This window comes from Zingiber officinale, chromosome 5B (genome assembly GCF_018446385.1).
Source record: "Zingiber officinale cultivar Zhangliang chromosome 5B, Zo_v1.1, whole genome shotgun sequence".
Classification (NCBI taxonomy): Eukaryota; Viridiplantae; Streptophyta; class Magnoliopsida; order Zingiberales; family Zingiberaceae; genus Zingiber; species Zingiber officinale.
In genome coordinates this window covers 62,007,676-62,029,710 of record NC_055995.1, presented here as the reverse complement: position 1 = coordinate 62,029,710, position 22,035 = coordinate 62,007,676, and the positions used below count along the sequence as shown (strand labels likewise).

At 37.8% G+C, this 22,035-nt stretch overlaps 2 protein-coding genes across 2 annotated transcripts; one reads left to right on the top strand and one right to left on the bottom strand.

Annotated features, from left to right (window-relative positions):
• Positions 1 to 1,561: 1,561 nt before the first annotated feature.
• LOC121984443 lies at positions 1,562 to 3,584 on the top strand. Its single transcript, XM_042537374.1, has 2 exons — positions 1,562 to 2,791; positions 2,866 to 3,584. Exons 1-2 carry the CDS (start codon positions 2,432 to 2,434, stop codon positions 3,448 to 3,450), a joined length of 945 nt encoding a protein of 314 aa, XP_042393308.1. The 5' UTR covers positions 1,562 to 2,431; the 3' UTR covers positions 3,451 to 3,584.
• A 455-nt stretch (positions 3,585 to 4,039) lies between these two features.
• On the bottom strand, positions 4,040 to 7,615 carry LOC121984444 (RING-H2 finger protein ATL56-like). Its single transcript, XM_042537375.1, has 2 exons — positions 6,982 to 7,615; positions 4,040 to 5,789 (listed from the first exon to the last, which is right to left on the bottom strand). Exon 1 carries the CDS (start codon positions 7,568 to 7,570, stop codon positions 6,995 to 6,997), a length of 576 nt encoding a protein of 191 aa, XP_042393309.1. The 5' UTR covers positions 7,571 to 7,615; the 3' UTR covers positions 4,040 to 5,789; positions 6,982 to 6,994.
• Between the last annotated feature and the right edge of the window lie 14,420 nt (positions 7,616 to 22,035).

The following is a 22,035-nucleotide window of genomic DNA, read 5'->3' as shown; positions in this document are numbered from 1 at the left end:
AAACATCAATTTGACCCAATACATTGAGGGTAATGATTTTTTGAACACAAATTAATTTTTTGAACGTATTTTCATGTTCAAAAAATCATTGCTCTCAATATATCGTGTCAAATTGATATTTGATGTCATTTTTATAATCAGGAGAACTAGATAAACACATAGGAATTGATTTCATGTCATTCTGAGGTCTCTACATTAATCAGTCATTTTCGACCAAAATTGGACAAAATTGACTGATGAACATAGAGACCTCAGAATAATATGAAACTAGGTGTCTATATGTTTGTCTACTTCTCCTGACTATATAAATGTCCTCAAACATCAATTTGACGTAATATATTGAGCGCAGCATTCATTTGAACACAAATTATTTTTTTTTTTAAATAATATTGTTCAATGATGGATTTTTAAAAAATCTATTTTGGAAAAAAAATCATTTGATGGACAAACAATCTCTTATTGACATGAAATCAATTCTTGTGTTCGTCTAATTCTTATGATTAAATCGATGCTCTCAAACATCAATTTGAACCAATATATTGAGAGCAATGATTTTTTGAACATGAATTAATTTTTTATGTTCAAAAAATCATTGCTCTCAATATATTGGGTCAAATTAATATTTGATGACATGAATTTAATCATAAGAACTAGACGAACACATAGAAACTGGTTTCATATAATTCCAAGATCTTTAGGTCCCGAAATCAATTGATCAACTAATTTTGATCGAAATCCGCTGATGAAAAAAAATGATTCGACTGGTGAAAAAATTGATTCGATTAGGAACAATAATAAGGATAAAATCAGTATAGCATTTCATCATTTTTTTTACTTACCTACATGATTTCATCATTTGTCAAAGTTATCTACCGTTTCAGTAAAAAGTCGTTAAATTTTTTACCATAAGTATTTGGTTATTTATGATACATTTGGACTTTCCACCCGTAAGTATGCCCCCTTCCACTTCAACATTAATTGTTACTCACTCTGCTGATCGGCAGAGAACAATCATATCACACATTTTGCTCATCAACTCTCGATAAACCAAGGAATCAAGCAAACACTTGAAAGTTCAAATTTGCAGCTCCTCCTCGAAACCCTAAGACACGGACAAGAACATGCAAAAGGTCACGCACGCACCGGTCTGCAGGCCCTTATCAAAGAACAGAGACACACTGTTGCAGGCAGCCTCCTCGCTACTTGATTACATGTTTCAGATTCGAGAATTTATGGTCAGTGCGAAGATGGAGGAATGATGGCGATGATGTTGGTGATTAGTGGAAGCAACTAGCTGCACGACTATGAGATAAGATGCTAAAGTGAAGTGTGATGGATCTATCTGTACTTATCCATGGAAATCTGAATGACTCGAAAAGAAGGGAAGGGAAGGTAAGGGAATTGATAATGTAAATCTTTACCAGTTGGCAAATGAGCATATTTCCATCGACGTGCATGTAGTAGTCAAGTTACTATCGCACGGGCGGTGGCCGCCGTCGTTTTCCCAGCCCAACAATCAGGACTAGATTCGCTCAGATCCACCTCGCAAATCCCCAGTGCGACGCGGCCCTGTCGGTCCTCTGTCTGCAAACGCGACTACACCCACCAAACCAACCACTCCTGGTCCAATGGCTACAGCCACCGCAATGAGAATGAAGCGCCGCCCCGCTCCGCCAGTCATTAATCGCCGCCCAGCGAACTCGATCCCGCAGGCGAGGAAGCTCGAGCAGGGAGACTCGTACGTACGAGGTGCAGAAGACCGAAAAAATGAATCTTGTCGAGGAGGACCAGCAGTGGTCGAAGATTGACAACGAAGTAAGAGAGAACAGAGGGGCTCACTGCGTTTAAAGGAATCACCAACCAACCAACCAGCCAGCCAGCCAGCCAGCCAGCCAGCAACTACTTGAATCTCTTTTAAGTCTCCAGGAAGATCGAAGAGAGGAAATTGGAATGGGATTGAAAAGTGAGGAGAGGAAAGACAGAAGAGTGACGACAAAACAGAGCACTTGATTCAGGAGGGCCCTCCTCCTTTCCACCTTGACTCTGGTCCCCTGTTCGATTAAAGCAAGGAATTCGATGGTACCCAGTCAAACGATGGAATTGCAACTCCCACACTGGCAGATGCAGCAATTCGGTTCTTGGGAAAGCAATGGGGGTTTTCGATGTCCATTGGAGCGAGCTAACTCTTCTTTAGAGGGAGGGACGAGGAGAACTCATGAGCAGAGCTTGCTGGTTTTGCTCCTCTTTCTGCTGCCACTAAACAATATGAATCATGGAAGATTCCCAATCATCCTTCTCCCTCCACGGCAGACAGCCATGATTGCGTCCCTCTCCTCTTCTTAAAGTTCAGGGAATTGAGCTCCTTCCACTCCCCACACTCGCTCCACCGCCGCACTCCCCTGTTTTTTTTTTTCTTTCTTTTGTCTCCGCCATGAAGCCTTCTTCCAGCGCCGTCGATGGGTTCTTCTCCCACCTCACTAATGGCCTCGATGAGCTGGACCAGTCGCTGGCGTCGGACGACTTCATGTCTCTTCAGTTCCTGCAGCACACCGCCACGCTCCTCCGATCGCTCCACTCGCAGCTCACCGGCGTGGTCCAGAAGCTCCACCTCCCCGTCGGCGGAAAGTGGCTCGATGAGTACATGGACGAAAGCTCCCGACTTTGGGACCTTTGCCACGTCATCAAGCTCGGCGTCTCCGGCGTGGAGAGCTACTGCTCCGCAGGCTCTGACGTCGTCTCCTCGATTGATCGATGGCGACGTGCCGGCCCCAATCCCCATCTCGCGCGCCAGGTCTGTTAAACGACCCATTTGCTCTGTCTTTAGCTCAAAGATGCGATTTTTTTACTAGCCTCTGCTACGCGAAGGTGATGCGCTCGGTGGCAATATGCCGGCGAGAGGCGATGGGATTGGAGGAGGAGAACCGACTGCTTGTGGAGACGAGGATCCCGCCGGCATCGCTCAGGTTTGATGATCGCGTGCCGATGGAATCCAGGTACAACGGGTTCAATGGCTTCCGGCGAGTGCTCTACGCGCTGCGAAACGCCAGTTCACTGCTGCTAATGATCCTGCTATGGGGATCGGTCTCCTGCTCGCCGGAGTTGGCCGTCATGAAGAACTCGACGTTCTTCAGCTCAGAGTTTGCCGCCTCGATGGTCAGGCTGCAGCAGCGGATGGTGGAGAAGATGGAAGGACTAGCCGGTCGGCCAGGGATCTTGATGTACGAGTTCCATCAGGTGCAGGCGGCGGCCGACGAGCTACTAGAGGAGTTGGAGAGAGCAGGGTGCGAGCTGGAGTTCGCTGGAGGAGCTTTCAAGGAGAAGGCGGAGAGCCTGAAGGGCTGGCTCGCGATGCTGCGATGTGGAACTGAAAATCTCGTAGGTCAAATGGATGATTTCTTTGACGAGATAGTGGAAGGAAGGAAGAAACTGTTAGACATCTGTAGTCACTGATAATTCATCAAGCTTCAAGGATCAAAACATGGCAAAGAAAACAAGTTGCACTATCACTTATCGATCGAAATGTGTTACAAAAATTTCATGTAATTGTTCATTTTGTTTGGCTAAACCTTCAGAAGTTCAACAAATCTCTGCTACCATGCGCAAGGGAGTATTTGTTCTGTGCAACGAGACAAACTTACAGAAAATATAAAAAGTCGAAAGTAACAAAGCAAAAGAGAGGAACCTTTTAGTTGCTTCTCTTTCCTCCAAGGCTCTTCTGCTTTTTAGCTTCTCTTTTACTTCCTTCTCTTATACTTCCTTCTTTCTTGCCATCATTAATGATTGCACTGTAGCAGAAACACGGGAGGGGATTGGCCGTACTTTACTCGAGTGCAAAATTTGGTGGTGAAAAAGATTCCGAGACACGAAACTATGATGGCAGAAACAGCAGCCTGAGAATCTGTTGTCTTCCAGCAGCACTTGAATCCTCCTCATCATTTCAATACAAAACTTACTTTAATCATAAGAAAACACCACTATGTTTGTCTTGCCACCAAATTTAATCAAGCAAATTAATCAATGGCAATCAACACACCTGTAAAATAAGTGTTAACAAACCTCTAGACGTCAATTTCAAAAGAAGCAAGTGGGAAGCGTAAGGAAGAAAACCTGGGAGTGAAAAGCTTGCAGGTGGGACTGGGAGCTAGTGGACTTTGAACAAGCATGACAATCTTCCACTAAACTATTAAGCATGATGATGCCACAATGATTAGTGATCAGGTAAACAAATAGCAAATTTCAGTCTGATGAAATAAAGATGCTGAGGAGATTATGTCAACACTATTGGGCAGTGAATTAACTGCAAAAGTCTGCCGATGAAACTTCCAATCATGAGAGGATTTCTACTCTTCAGGCTTCAGTGGAATACTTGACGGATGCCCTTGTTCTCTTTTGATTAGGGAATTTTCAGACAAAAACAAGGGGAAATCATGTGGCAAAAGGGGAAATCAGTACTTGGGTGAGCAAGCCAAATGGTGCATGTTTATCTTTATTTAACTATGAAATTTCAGGAAATATCTGAACATACATAAAAAAGACTAACACGAATAGATCTGCATATGCAATAATACAACATTGCAGATGATATCAACGAAAAAATAAATGCAATTCGATTCTCGCTTTTTAAATTATATTTGTATCTCCTTCTAAACTGGGGTAACAAGTTTTTAAAATTTAATCTGCGCCTTGACTTGGGTTTGTATACCTTATCAACTTTCTGATTGAGATAACAGATTTTTCAAAATTTTAATCCACCCCTTGACTTTCAGAGATTGTTTACCTCAGCCTTTACGTGGAGAGGGAAAGGAAAGGGGCATTTAGCCTTCCCCCCTTAATTACTTGAAAAGAGTTTTGAAGTAGGAAGAGCTTTATAATGCTTGCACCTAAAGTGGCCAAAAGCATGCTGATGGAGCAAAAGACGGATATAGATGCCCAAATTATACCAAAGGGATGATAATGGTCAAGTTTGGAAAGCATTGTCAAGGTTGTCTTCTAGTGCCCAAAGGTGAGGTTGAGCTTGCGGATGACCTCCCAGTGCACCAAAGGGAGCATCATGGTCAAGCTTGGATGTCAAGGTCGCCTTCTTATTCTTCCTTCTCTTCCTTTTAAGATCTACTACTTCTTGCCTCCATATAGGCTTGCGTTGTACTCATGATGCAAATGAACGACTTTAAGGTGATATGTACACCTTGAATGCCTGGCCTGCAGTTAGGATCACATTACTAGATTGCAACAGAGATATCATTTGGCAAACTCTAACTCTAAACCAAGATTCAAACTCTTGCCAGCTCAGATTGATATGCCACTATGGCATCAACACTCCACCTAGAGTGATTCCAAAAGGAGAAACAACTGGTTTACTTTAAGAGAAAGAGGGATAGGAATAAATGAAATGACGAGATTACCATTGTAGTCTTTGTTGATGATCATGCCCTGCCCATTCGTCGTTCCACTATGCCTCCCTCACCGTGCCTCACCAACATTGGAATTGTCTTACCCCCGTCACATTGGTTGACTTCGCCATCGATCTCAACCACATAATCACTGACATCAGCTGCATCACTTGCCAAATTTAGCTGCATCACTTGCCACATTTAGCCACAACAAATTTGGCCCCATTGCTAGCCAAATCGTAGCCACACTCATTGGTCAACTTCAGCTGCAATGATTAACTTGACCGCCTGATCTTACCACATCACTCCACCTTCCATGAGCAAAGAGGAGATCTCATCATCTCTTAACAAGAAGCCACATACTTCCACTCAATTTCCGAGATCATTCCTATGTGATTTCTGCATAAGTAAATAGAATAGAGCATGGAACTACCTCAAAACCATCACCGTTGCACAAAAAGGAATTCTTTCCACGCGGGTTGAAAGAGCCTTAGAGAGAGAGAAACTACAAGAACAGATAAAAAAACAATATTTATATACAAGATTTTGCACTGGGGCCAATGTTCAGGGGTCAACCTTTATTTCTTTGATAGTTCATATAGCATAATATAAGAGTAGACGTAAGGCTCCATACCTTGACAGTTATATTCTAAACTTGTTTATGCAACAATAATAATAATAATACATACCCAAATATTTGATATCTTCAATATGAATACTATTCTACCATGACCTCTGTAATATTATATCACCAATAATATCTAAATTAATCGATTTTAATGATATTAAATGAAAATTGATTTAGTTTGCTTTTATTAATTATGACTTCAACTAACAAACTTTATTAGCCACATAAGTATCCATTATATCTTAATTTTGTACTTTACCATTTAAAAATTGGTGTTCTACTAATTGCTCTGTTGTATTTTTTGTTTCCAGTTAATCAAGGTTAGATTTCTTAAACATGAAAGCTACCCTGACACATCTGAATTTAGTTTCTAACAGCCATGATAAAGGCCTAATTACCTGCATAATAAGGACATTAACGACTAGTACAGTTTCAACTCGGGCATTAACTAATAAATCTCGGCTGAAAGTCAGACATAACAAAGGGGTATATGTAAAATTCATTAAAACAAGTGAAGCTTTCAATAACCTTGAATAGCTAGTGCACATGAAATCAAGCAAAAAGTCTAATCACCAAATTTCAAAAACGAATAAGTGAAAGATAGCCATCACAGTGTTTGTAAAACGACATAATTACGAACAGGAAACGCCTGTCACCTCAAAATCAGCTAATATCTATTTAACACGCAACAGAACTTGGATGAGAATGTAAGTCTAACTATTTCATAGAGAATGAAAAGTGGCGTTCACTCCTTTTTCAATCATCGTTAACTGTTCTTGACAAATAGACAAATTAGTGTTTCCACCATATCGCTAATTCTATCAAAAAGTGAATTTTGGGGATCAAGTAACGGGATAATGCTCCAGGATAGAAGTGAATTAGCCAAGCAGCCAGCTAAAGAAAAATGGGACAGCTTTTTGTACAAGGAACACAGCACCCTATCAAAGAAACGAAAAAACTTACAGAAATCCACATATCAAACCAACCCCAGCGGCCGACCAACTGGGGGTTCCGCGGCCACAGCACCAACGCAAGCACGACAGATCGGGCAACTCGGTGACCTCACCAGCCATCGGTCGACGCAGGAGACATGGAAGACGTGGCCGCAAGGTGGGAGCGCTCGGCACCTCTCCCCCATCCTGACCCCTTCCATACACACTGCGCACTCAGGCGGTGGGCACTGCGAGCACGCGGACCGGACGACGTACTCGAACCAGGGAAGATCCTTCATCTGTGCATCCGAGAGGCCGGGTCGCGCATCCCCGGGTACTCGGTCGGTCGCCGCAGGTCCAACGCTGCGACGGCGACTGCGGAAGGCGCGGCCGACGACGCAGAGGTGGAGAAGGAAGACGGCAGCTACTCCGGCGAAAATAAAGAAGAGCACGAGGGCGACGGCCATGACGAAGGTCTGGAGGAAGAAGGAGAGCACCCGGGCCCCGCCCCCGGGCTTCGCCGCCTCAGCTGCCGAGGCGGCATCGGTTACCGGTCGGGCAGCCTCATCAACGTAAATTTCTGCGGCAAGGAGAGAGCGGCGGTGATCGATCAGGGCCATGGATAAGGGTTTGGCGTGGGTCGCGGTGGTAGAAGAGAAGGCAGACGACCACGAGCGGATTGTCGCCACGGAGTTATAAAGAAGTCGACGGAAAAATCGAAACCGTTGGCTTTCTAAAATTCAACGGCTGGATGATGCTTTCCGTCGTGGAGGATTAGCTGAGGATATACAGACAGCATATTCGATCTTTGCCTCGCTCTCCCGCGTCAACTAGTCTGTGTGCAAAGTTAATGGAATCTGAAAGACAAGGACACTTGTCGCTAACTGGTTGGATAAGTAATTAATTGATAAACTGGCATAAAGTTGAAATAAAAGTGTATGTTTAAAAAAATATTATTATTTTTAAAATTTTGGTGTTTGATTGTACAAAAAAATTTGTTTTATCTAATTGGTTCATCCAATTCAATCAAGTTACGTGAAGTTGAAACCAATTGAATTGTTTCCATCTTTGGTGGGTATATATATATATATATATAAAAAATATCATTCATCTTAAATAATTTAGAATTTTATGATAATATATATGTAAATAAATTATGGAGGATATTTTACTTTAATACATTGACCTTTTATATAACAAAAAATATATATATTTTATACCTATTAAAAATTAATAAAAATTCTATTAAAATAAACACATATAAATATTAACTGTGCCATAAGACTGAGAAGGTTATGTCTTGATAGGGTATAAGAGTCAACACAAACATCATGCAATTCAACAAATAAATAATAGCCTTAAAGGTTTTTTTTTCTAGTAGCAAATTCTCATCATTAAAAAGTAGATTAATATTTAAATAAGCATGTAAATTAACAACATATGCATTAATAATATTTCTTTATAATTTGAAAAGTGCCAAACAAGGCTACATAATGCTTTTTGGAGGAGTTTTTAGATATGGTTAAAAAAAAATGAATCCGATCCAATTTAATCAGTCAATCTCAAAATCAAATTTCAATTGGATATTTTGGATTTGGGTCAGGTTTAGTAGGTTTTGAGATTAAATCATTTTATTTTAAAAATTAAGATATTTCTATATATATTAATATCAATGTTAATAGGATAATAATGAAATGTTGAAATAAAAATAAAGAATTATTGAAAAATTAACTAAAGAAATAGTCATTTTGAATTAGATTTTTAAATTATCCGTGTCGGGGTCTGGTTGGTCGACTTAGCCGGATTCAAGTTCCAATTTAAGAATTTTGAATTGAATTTAAGTTCAAGTTAAATTCAAGTTGGGTTTAAAAAAATTCAATCCAACTTTAATCCATCTGATCCATTCAAATAGACACCCATAGTTATTTTTGGAGAGTACCCAGGATGCATTATACTATCTCTTATATTATATTCCTTAAATCTAGAATATGCATTATCTTAAAATTTATAAGTAATATAATTTGGTGTAATTTTTCTCCCGACATTAACATGAATTTTTCTATTTATCTACTTTTTGTTATTTTTAATTAGCACTCGATATCTTAATCTAGGAGTAATTGGTCGGCTCCATAAAATTTTTTTTTCAACTATTAAAGTACACTCATAGCGGATAATTATTAGCCCGACTAATATGAATTTTTTTATTGCACCTACAAAACTCAAGGCTAATAAATAAAAAATATTGAATTGGTAATATTGGATCTGAGATGATTGATTATCTCATAAAAGTTTTTCATTGGTCATTAAAATAAATCAACATATACTTATGATGAGCAATCTAAAAATTCACTATGGTTCATGCTCTATTTGAAAAAAAATAAATCTCTACGAATATGTTAAAATTAGAGATCCTTTCGTAGCCCGAGTAAGGCTAATAAATAATAAGTAGTCGGTAAGGGAGTCAGGTTAATAAATTGTCAAACTTTTTACCAATGCATGATTTGAATGTACTATAATTGGTAGATTGGTTTTATTGAGTTGCGAGCAAATTCAACAGTGGTAGGTTAGGTCATAAGTGATTAAGATTAAATGCTTAATGTGATTAGCCATAAACATATGGGGTTTATAACTTTTTGTAAATTACGTTCTCAAAATTCGTAGGACCCTATTTAATGTTATGGGTCACCAGTAGTATTATCTCCTTGTCCCGGGTACAGTATAACGGTTGGGTTCTTCAAACGATTAATCAATTATTTAAGAATTAAAATTTAACTGTGATATACATTAGTAATTTTTTTATGGAAAGATAACTCTGAAAATGTTAACCGTTTGGATAAATTTTGTACTTTTGAATTTATTTGGATGGTCAATAAAAAATTTATATGGGCCAAATCACTTGGATTACTTTAAAAAAAAAATATTATTATTATTATCATGCCCATGATCTTTGTGCATTTTGTGAGAAGATGATTATTAACATGATCTTTGGGCTCTAGTTTACTTTGCTTTGTTTTCCTTGGCTATTAGATATATTTTATCTTTTTGCCATTGTATTTGAAAGAGCATGTGTTTTTTCATCCATCATGAGTAATGAGGAGATCATAAAGCTAAGGTCAACTAAGAATGATATGCACACACTCAAAGGAAGACTCTATATTGGTTCAGCTCTGTTGGAACTAAACACCTTTATGTAATGGGAAGAAAGGTTGTTGATGTTAAGAAGGTGAAAGGGTGTCTCTTTTCCTTCACCTTCTAATCCCTTCACCTTCTAACCCTTTATCATTCCTTCATTAATGGAGGTAGAGGAAGATGAAGAGTCATCTTCCTCTATAAAATAGGTGTCCAAGGTAATTGGTGAAAGAGGAAAAAAAAGATGAGCACAAGAGAGAAAGGAAGAGGGAGCTTGCTATGTGCGAGTTATGTGCAAAGTCAAAGAGAATGGGTTCGTCCCATATGAAAGGTCTCCGTGCAAGGTTCGTCCATGTGTATAAGATTGAAAGAGGCATGAAGAACATTCAAGATTGGTTTGTCTAATCGCGAAAGAGGGATTTGGTTTGTGAATCATGAAGACCTTTTCGATTTGTTCGTGATCGCTCTTTCGACAGCAAGTCCGAAGATTATATTCTGTCATTGATTGCGGATCTGATGGAGATCGTTGTAAGTGTTTACAGTTTTCGTATTTCTGTATTTTTTATACTTAGAACTGTCAACAATGGTATCAGAGCGATGCCTAAGCATGAAATAATCTCTTCGTCGAAATGAAAATCTCTCTGTCGTCGTCGCTAGGCAAGATCGCGATTGGGTTGCGATCTACCGTAGTTGTCGAGCCCTGAGAGGTTGTTGGCTATCGGCTTCTGTGGCCGGAGAGTGCCGGCGGCCATGTCGGGACGTTGACAATAGAAGGTAACGACAATCGCGTTCGTCGCAGTAGAAGAAGAGAGTGTCGCGATCGCGACAGAGAAGAGAAGAAGCTGTGCAATAGATTAAACTAACGAAGCACAGTGAATCTGTGTAATCGATTGGAGTAATCGGTTCAAATAGTTTTTTTTATTGATTGAGATAATCGATTAAACGAAGATGAATAGTATTAATTATTGTTTATCTGTCAACACTGTTTGAAAATGATTGTTTTAATCTATTAAGATTTCATGCATGAACAATATATTATACTAATCATGTGTGAACCGATTGCTAACTATTTAATCAATTGAAATTGATTAATCAAAATTCGATTAATTGAAAATTGAACTATACAAGCTTGATCCCAGATCTGGTTCAAATCATTGATTAGTTTAACCAAACCAGTTTAATTCAACAATACTTAGATAGAGCTCAAATCATTCGTTGGTTTAACTGGTTTAGTTTATTATTGAATTAATTGGGATGATTTTGATTACATAAGTTGGTTTAAACAATATGATTAGATTTGTTCTAATGGGTTAGACTTAATCCAATAAACATTGGATTGATCAAATGGATCTGAGTTTGATCAATAAGTCTGAGATTAACTTAAATGAGCTTAGATTAACAGAACATAGGTAAGAAATCCCAGTCCAGCTAGATTAGTTCTAATGAGAATATTAGACAGAGCTTAGGATCTGGATTCTCAATCAACCGATCAAATGGATCAGTCGATTTAGACTCTTGAAAATCAAGAAGATTTATTTTTCTTGATTAATAATGTTGGTTCCATGCTTATATAAATTAAATTAAGGCAGTTTTGTACTGGTTAGTTGGCTTTGTACTAACTTATTTAATTTCAATTTTAAGTTGGCACGGATGATTACCAATCCTGAAAACTCGAATAAGAAGAGTTTCTAATCATGGATAATTACAGGATCTAGGCGCTGATTCGTTCACTACCGGAGAATCCTAAGGTGGTAGCACACCAAATATGGAGGCTCTCCAAAGGGAGAACCTTATATGCACAGTTGTGTGTGGAGCTACTTCACCATGAGTTCCTAGAGGAAGATCCTGAAGAATTTACGAAGGATCCAGAGGAGGATCCTGAAGAATCTAAAGAGGATTCTGAAGAAGTTTCAATGATAGATCAAATTGAAAATCTTGAAATTGGTCTATATGAGATTACCTCAAATGAGTCTAGATTGAAGGGGATTATGTTGGCCATTGCACTAGTGTCTGTCCTAGTGGGAGTGGTGTCAGTCTATCTCGTTTGTAAGAATTCTGTTATTGTTACTGTCATTATGTATGAACAGTATTAGTCCATTTAGTTCATATCTGTTTATTATATGTTAACATATGCGACATGTTTATATGAATGATATGTTTATTTATATGTTGATTACTTCATGATACATGAAAAATGATTAGTTCATTTTATTAAATGATTAGTTCATTTAATTAAAGAAATCATGATAGAACGATGATTAGTTCATTTGTTGGGATGTATGTAATAATATTGATCAATGTTGATTTGATTGGACCATACAAATTATGAGTGGAAACGTAGTTATCACTTGATTTTGTAAACCAATTCAAATTAATATTGAGTCAATAATAAATTACATGCATGTGAATTGCACTGAATACTAAATAATATATTTATTTATATTAGATCATGACAAATAAGAACATCATAGCTAAACTCAATAATAGAGAGAAATTATATGAGGATAACTACAAAATCTGACAACTCAAGATACAATATGTTCTTAAGGAAAAAGAAGTTCTTGAAGCTATAAAACAGGTTATGGAAGACCTGTAGATCCCACTACACAGAACAGACGAGATCTTAATGCCTATAGGGCATGGAAAAGGAATGACTCCATTGCTAAGGAAATATTGATTAGTTCAATGATGGATGACCTGGTATTTGAGTATGAGCCATTACGATCGGCTCATGCTGTCTGGGTAGCCCTTAGAGAAAAGTATAGTGGAGGAAGCCTGAGCAAGCTCCGATAGCTAATGATTAAGTTTGATAGCTACATTAAGCGTCATAATCTTTCAATGGTTCAACACCTCAGGGAGATGTCGAGCATGATTCAGGAGCTTAAAACTGCTAGTCATGAGTTGACCGATAAATAATAGGTTCAAGTAGTTATTCATTCCCTTCTAGATTCTTAAGAGACCATGAAGCAAACCTTAACTCACATTGAGAGTATTAAGACTTTCATTGACATCTCACGCCATGTAGAATTGGAGGCGGCGAGAGTTGAATCTGCAAGGATTTTTGGACTAGCCTATGTGGCTATTGGTTTTATTATATCATCTGGATCCAAGAAAAAGAAATGGTTCAAGAAGGGAAAGGAAAAGAAGAAAGAAGTTGCTACTGTGGGACAAGACACAATCAAGAAGAAAAGAAAGAAGACCAGATTGAAACATCGCAAGTGTGTCTTCTTTTCTTGAGCATTTTGTTGATAGTTCAGTGTTGTTAGCTGATTCTTATCCTTTGTGGATTGTAGATTTAGGAGCAATGAACCACATAGCACGTGATCGAGCTACATATGTGGAGTACCGTTGGATACCAGCTGGTAACAAATGGATATATTTAGGAAACAATGCAAGAATTGAAGTCAAAGGAATTAGCACTTGCAAGCTCAACCTACGTGGTGGGCATACCCTGTTTGTACATGATGTCTTGTATGCTCTTGAGATTCGACGGAATCTGGTTTCCATCATTTATCTTCTTGATTTAGGTTATTGTGTAAATTTTTATAGCCGTTGTGCGGAACTTCGAATTAACTCTGTGTTAATTGGGCATGGTTATGCAATAAATAGTTTTATGGTTTTTAATGTAGAACCAAATAATAATGATGGTTGTTTTTCAAACATTACTCTTACTAGTAATGTTGATGTTAATGATGAAATTTGGCATGCTAAATTAGGACATATAGGACAAGAATGAATGAATAAATTAGCTAAGGAGAGCCTTTTAGGCACTCATGCTTGTTGGTTGCTACTCGGAATATCGTACCGGTTCCTCTATACAAAAATTTTGTACAAGTTCTGAACCTTTCCTAACAACCTATTGTGTTCTTTAGAAATTAAATTTGGAATCGCAAACAGAACTTAACATTATTGATTCCAAATTCAATTTATCTGTTCTTAGAGGTTTAAACTTGGATCGTAAATGATGCTTAACATTATTGATCCAAATCCACCTATGTTAAAATTTGATTAAATATTTATTTTATAGATCAGCTTCCAGGTTAAACATGGCGAGGCAGTAGACCTTCTTGGTTATGAGAGCATCCACCACTTCCTAGACAAAACCTTTCAACGAAATTCAATATTTAATCTCCTTATAGTAACCCTAGGTTTAACCAATAAGAACAATCAAATCACAAGATCGAAAAATAAAAGAAACACAAATTTGAATCATAAATCCGAGACCTAGAATCGTTAGCCTCTTGTGTTTGGTATTTCAAGATCTAAACAAAAGAATAAACTAGTTATGATGCGGGAACTAATAACTAGTTATACCTTTTGTAGCTTATAGACCTCGCGATCTTCTGTCGTATTCCTCTTCTTATCTCGGATGTCGTGTGGGTGATAATCTACCGAGACGAGAATCCACCCAAGCCTCCTTCTTCTTCTTGAAAGTTTCGGCCACCACCACCAATCTCTAAGGGATGCTAGGAAACAAAACCTCCTTTCTCTCCTTCTTCCTCTAACAAGATCCGGCCACCTTGAACTCCTTGAGATTAGATGCCGCCGGCCACCAAGGAAGAAGAATAGGAGGAAGAAGAGGGATGAGGGTCGGCCACCACCAAGGAAGAGAAGAGAGGAATAATAGAAGTATTGTTGTGAAGTGAGGCACCTCTACCCTCTCTTTTATATTCCTTGGTCTTGGCAAATAAGGAAAGTTTTAATAAAAACTTCCTTATTTTTCTTGCCAATGAAAGGAAAATTTAATTAATTAAAAAAATTCCTTTTATTCTTTTAATGGCCGACCCCTACATGTCCTCCAAACAAGAAAAGTTTTAAATACAAAATTAAAACTTCCTAATTTGTTTCCGAAAAATTTTAAAATAAAAATTTCTCTTTTAAAACTTCTCTTCATGGTTGGTTATAAAAGGAAACTTTTATAAATTAAAATATCTCTATTAAAACATGTGGATGATTACAAGAAGGAAAGTTTTCTTCAAAATTAAAATCTTCCTTTCAATCTACAAATAAGGAAAGATATCAAACCTTTCTCTTAATCCTTTGCAGAAACTATAAAAGGTAAAATTTAATTTTAAAACTCTCTTTTAAAATCATGTCTTCCACATTAGGAAAGATTTTAAAATAAAGTCCTTTTTATTTTTATTGTGGCCGGCCACCTCTATATCCATCTAAGGCTTATCTTGGTCGGCCCTTGATTGGGCTTCAAGCTTGGCTTGGCCGACCACCTATGGATGGGTAAGAAGGTGGGTATAAGACTTTATAAATAAGAGGCTACGACAGGGACCACGAGGAGGAATTGGTTTTGGTCTCCCGATGAACTTGAGCTTCCCGTGTTCGCCCCGAACACCCAACTCGAGTTCATCAATAATATCTCATTCCACTAAAAAGTTATTATTGCACTACCGCACCAATTCCATATTACTATTTGGGCTCCTTCTTATCATGAGTGTGTTAGACTCCCTGTGTTTAAGATATAGAATGCCCACTAATTAAATGAGTTACTGACAACTCACTTAATTAATATCTAGCTCCAAGAGTAGTACCACTCAACTTATTGTCATGTCGGACTAAGTCCACCTGCAGAGTTTACATGACAATTCTTATGAGCTTCTCAAGGGGACATCATCAACCTAGATTACTAGGACACAATTTCATTCTATAATCAACAACACACCATATAAATAATATTATTTCCCAACTTATCGGACCTATTGATTTAATGAGCTAAATCACACCCTTTGATAAATTAAAGAAATAAGTATTAAATATATGTGCTTGTTATTATATCATGATTAAGAGTACACACTTCCATAATAACAGAGGTATTGTTCTTTTATATAGTCAGTATAAAAAGAAATTACCTCAAATGTTCCTGCTCAATACACTCAGAGTGTACTAGTATAATTTTATAGTCAAGATAAACTAATACCAAATTACACTATGACTATTCCAATGATTTGTTCATTTCCATCTTAGTCGTGAGCTACTTTTATAGCTTATAAGGAACTGATAACATGATCTTCTGCGTGTGACACCACACACCATGTTATCTACAATATAAATTAATTGAACAACTACACTTAGCATATAAATATAGACATTTGACCAATGTGATTCTTTATTTCAAAATAAATGTTTACAAAAAGCTAGAGTTTTAGTATACACTCTAACAATCTCTCACTTATACTAAAAGACTAAGCTTCCATATACCTTGCCATACATCTGATTCCCAATCCTTCAACATGTCCATCAAAAGCTCTTGCCTTAAGGGCCTTAGTGAAAGGATCTCCCAGGTTATCATCTAATGCAATTTAGGCGGCAACAACTTCTCCTCGTTATACGATGTCTCGTATTGGGTGGTACTTGCGCTCTATGTGTTTACTTGCCTTATGGGCTCATGGTTCCTTCGAGTTTGCTACTGCACCACTTATTATCACAATACACTGTAATAATTTTTGGACAAACCATGTATCATATCTAAGTCCATCATGAAGTTTTTGAGCCATACAGCTTCTATGGCTGCCTCAGAGGCTGCCACATACTCAACTTCCATGGTGGAGTCTAGAAAGCATCTATGCTTAACACTCCTCCATTGTTATGGCTTCACCTCCTAAAGTAAACACAAAACCCTGAGGTCAACTTACTATTGTCCCTATCTGATTGAAAGTCAAAATCCGTGCATCCCATAGGGAGCAAATCATCTGCCATGTTAACTAGCATATAATCTCTAATTCCTCTAAGGCACTTTAATATATGCTTTACGGCAGTCCAGTGTCCCGGTCCTGGGTTACTTTGATATCTGCTAACCATGCCCATGACAAAACAGATATCCGATCTCGTGCATAACATAGCATACATTAGGCTTCCTATAGCTAAAGCATAAGAAACTGCCTTCATTTCTTCTATCTCTTTTGATGTCTTCGGAGACATCTCTTTAGATAAAGATACTCCATGCCTAAAAGGTAGAAAACCTTTCTTGGAGTCTTGTATACTAAAACAAGCTAGGTTGTATCGATATATGAAGCTTAGGATAAGCACAACATTCTTTTCTTGTGATCCCTTATTACTTTGATCCCGAGAATATGTGCATATTCTCCCAAGTCCTTCATATTGAATTGCTTGGACAACCATACCCTTACTTCCGACAATACTTTGATATTGTTTCCAACTAACAAAATATCATCTATGTATAGTACAAGAAATACCACCACATTTCCATCGCACTTCTTGTATACACAAGACTCATCCGGACACTGAATAAATCCATATGACTGGATTACTTCTTTAAACCGGATGTTCCAAGACCTTGAAGCTTGCTTCAGTCTATAAATAGACCGATTGAGTTTACATACAAGATGTTCTTTGCCCTTTGCAATGAACCCCTCTGGTTGCTTCATATGGATGCTTTCTTCAAGACTTCCATTAAGCAAAGCTATCTTGACATCCACTTGCCAAATCTCATAATCCATATGAGCAACAATAGATAAAAGAATCTGGATAGACTTAAGCATGGTTATCGGTTAAAAGGTTTCCTCCTAATGGATACCCTTTTTCAACAAGTCTTGCTTTGAAAGTTTCCACCTTCCTGTCTGTCCCTCTTTTCCTATTGTAGACCTTCCCAATAACTTTTACACCATTTGTTGGTTCTACAAGCTCCCAGACTTTATTAGAATACATAGATTCTATTTCTGAATTCATTACTCTTTGCCAAGATGCTGCATCTTTATCTTGGAGTGCTTCATCATTTGTTCGGGGATCCAGTTCATGTTTACCTGAGATCAAGTCCCAAGACTCTCCCAAAATATGAATCTTTCAAGTTGCCTAACAACCCTCCCACTACGATGAGGCACTGTCTGCAATTGTGCATCATTTGTGATACGTGTTGCAGTTTCTTGTGGTATCTCATCTTGTATACTTGGTACTAGTTTAAACGTGTCTTCTCTAATTTCCTTAAGAATAATTTTACTCATGGACTTGTGGTTCATAACATAGTCCTCTTCTAAAAATCGGGCATTGGTGCCAACAATGACCTTCTGATTTTTAGGACTATAAACCTCCTTTCGTTTCTCTAGGATAACCTATAAACAAGTGAACTCCTGTCCAACTTATCAGTGTCTTCCTTCAGCACATGTGCTGGACTACCCCAAATCCGAATATTCTTCAGACTAGACTTGCACCTATTTTATAATTCTATGGGAGTAGAGGTTTCTGACTTAAAAGGTACTATGTTCACTTCCGTTTCCAGAGTATATCCTCATAATGAATTTGGTAATTCTGAATAACTCATCATTGATCTAACTATTTCCATAAGAGTCATATTCCTTCGTTCTAACACACTATTCTGTTGGGGTGTACCAGGTGCAGTTAGTTGGGATTGAATCCCGACTTCTGATAAGTAACTCCTGAACTCTCCTAAGAGGTACTCGCCACTACGATATCACCGTAGTGTCTTGATACTTTTACCATGACATTTCTCCACATCAGTCTTGTACTTTTTGAACTTATCAAAGCACTCAAACTTGCGGCACATCAAGTAAATGTACTCGTATCTCGAATAGTCATCTATAAAAGAGACGAAATATTCGAAATCACCTCTTGTCTGGATAGTCATAGGTCCATACAAATCAGAATAATTCCAACACATCTTTGGCTCTATACCCCTTAGTCTTAAAAAGCCTCTTGGTCATTTTTCCTTCTAAGTAAGACTCGCAGGTTGGAAAGTTTTCCACCACCAATGAACCCAAAAGTTCATCGGCTATTATCCTTTGAATCCTACTCAAGTTAATATGACCTAGCCTTAGATGCCAAAGATATGATTGGTTCATTTCAGAAGGTTGTTTTCTCTTATTAGAGTTAGAAGATGTGTTATTAATTTTCATTTGTTGCATCATGGGAGTTTTTGGATTTAGAATATATAAATTGCCAACCAACGTACCAGAACAGATAACTTCCCTATTTTTTTGATAACAACTTTGTTATCAAAATAGACAGAATATCAAGTTCTTTGAATAGTTTAGAAGCTGAAATCAAGTTCTTTCTAAAACTTGGTACATAAAGACAATTTCTCAAAATCCATGTTTTATTCATGTCAGAGAATAAACATCTCCCACTACAACAGTTGCTACTTTTACAGCAGTGCCCATGTAGATAGTGATTTCTCCTTCATATAGTTGTCGAGTTTTCTGGAACCCCTGCAATGAATTGCAGACAAGATCAGTGGCTCCCGTATCTACACACTAGGTATCAGTAGATAATACCACTAAACATGTTTCAACAACTAATGAATAAAATACAGCTTTATTGTTCTCAGTTCTGAGAGGATAGTCCACCTTAGTGTCTAAGTTTTCCAATCATTATAATTAGGACTACTAAGTCTATTCTATAGTATAACAGCTAGGGGATTGAAAAATATTTAAAATCCTAAGAATTATAAAAATATTTGGTCAAGACCAACATCTCAAAATCCCCGTGAATTTTGTATGTTATGTTAGTGTGGACGTATACAAATTCAAAAAGGAGATTTTATCCATTAATTTTATTATCTTGTCAACCTATCTTTATGACAAATAAAATTAATAGTTGGTTTGTCTTCGATCAAATATTTAGTCAAAACTTTAGAATTTAAAATAATATTGATTCCTCAAAATAATATCATTTAAATTCACCAACACCTCAAACACCGTGAATTTTGTATGCCACGTTAGTGTGGACGTATACAAATTCAAACATCTGTAAGAGGAGGGTCTTACCCATTAATTATCTTGTCAACCTTAAATTACCTCAAACACCATGAATTTTGTATGCCACGTTAGTGTAGACGTATACAAATTCAATTGTTTGTAAGAGGAGGTTTTACCCATTTTATTTTGTCAACCTAACTTTATGACAAATAAAATTACCTCAAACACCGTGAATTTTGTATACCACATTGGTGTGGACATATACTAATTCAGACATTTGTAAGAGGGGGTTTTACCTAGCTTTATGACAAATTAATAGTTGGTATTCCTTTAGTCACACAAATAATAGCAGTTACTCCGTTGGGGAGGATACTATTAAATGTGCCTAAGTGTATATCATTACTTGATACTTAGTCCATTAAAAAGGATTGTGCCCCTTCAGTTGGAGAAGATCACACGCTCCTAAATAATTTCCTATAACCATCCATAAAGGAAGTTTGATCTAGTGATCCACAAACAAACTCATCCGTTGTGGAGGGAGGCACTCAAAGCCAACACGCAAGTTTGTTGCATCACTTACAAACTAGTAATGGAGACCGTGGAATTTATTTACTAATCTCTCTCCCACTTAGTTATTTAAGGTGAGGAATTTTAACCATGCAAGCACACATCACACACATCACAGTAAATAAAAGCAATAAATATGGCGTTGGGTTTTTCGGGCAGCGAAAACCGCTTTTTCGCGTTTCGGAAACCCCGAAACTCCCTAGCCAATGGATCCGTGCAAAATTTTTTTTTTTTTCGAAAAACTACGAGTACGAGTTTACCTAGATCTACACTTAGATTTACAAGGGAAAAAGGTTATACCTTTGAAGCGAAGCCCTTTGCAATCCCGCAAGTCCAAGGTACGCCGGATCTCAAGATTGTCAACGTAGACAATCCTCTAGAAGTATCCATACGAACAAGATGTGTTCTCTAACACACAAGGATGGAGAAGAGAACACCACAAGTGTGCTAGCACTTCTTGATGCTCTCGGATGGGATTGGAAGAAGAAGAAAGGAAAAGAAGAGAACACACTCCTCTAAAAAATCTCTATGTGACTTTCACTAACCTTTCTTCTTGGATTAGACTCACTCTCCTTTCTTCTCCCTTGCTTGAAACCCACGACCAAGAGAAGAGAAGGAGAGCTTAGGAGGAGGAAGATCACTTGAATGAGAGTTATTCACCAAAAGAAAACTTCTCTTTTCCATCAAGTGGTGTAACCACCTTCACAATAATCACAATTAATGTGGAGGCCATTAAAGAGAATAGTTGTAACCTCCATGAGGTGGCACATGTGATGTTGTGGCACATCATCATTAGTTCTCCTAATGCCAAGTCACAAATGATGTGGCATAAAGTCAAGTCAAACTTGACTCTTCCTCTTCCTCTCAAGTCAAGTCAAACTTGACTTAATCTCTTTCATGGTTGATCTAATCCAACCATTTAATTCAAGCCAATTTAATATAATTACTCTAATTCATTTAATTAAATTGATTCAATGAGTCATAATCTAAATTAGACTCATTAAACACATGAATCAACTTGAGTCCAACTCAATTAGCCCAATTAGGATTACTCTTAATCCAATTTTATTCATCACATGAATCTAATCCTCTTGGTTCATCATATGAACCTAATCTCCATCCACTTGTTCTTTGTGTGTGACCCAATAGGTTCTTGTAACGTTGGCAATGCCCCTAAACTCATTTAGAAGCATAAGTAATGAGCGGTATCTAGCAATACATCATTACTACCCAAGTTACAAGAATGTTGAGATCCAACATCACCTTGTGACTACTAATTGTGACTCCTCACAATATATGACAAATGTCCTTCTATCCTAGACATCTAGATTGATCAATGTGAGGCATAGACCGTGTCATCCTCTGACCAATCTAAATCTTGAACTCCAAGTAGACTCACTCAATCAAATGAGCTCAATATCTCATATTGACTCATTTGGGCATGGCCATGCACTTCGTGGTCTCACTCTATCAAGAATATCGATGTCACTCCCGTCATATAGGAGGGATAGATCCCATCTACATCACTCACATCCCTCTGTATAATTCGTTACATACCCAGTAATCGCCTTTATAGTCCACCCAGTTACGGGTGACGTTTGACGAAACCAAAGTACATAACTCCTTATGTAGGGAACCATGGTGACTTCAGGTCTAAGGACTAATAGTCATACTAATAGCCACATGAGAAAGTGTATGACACTCATATA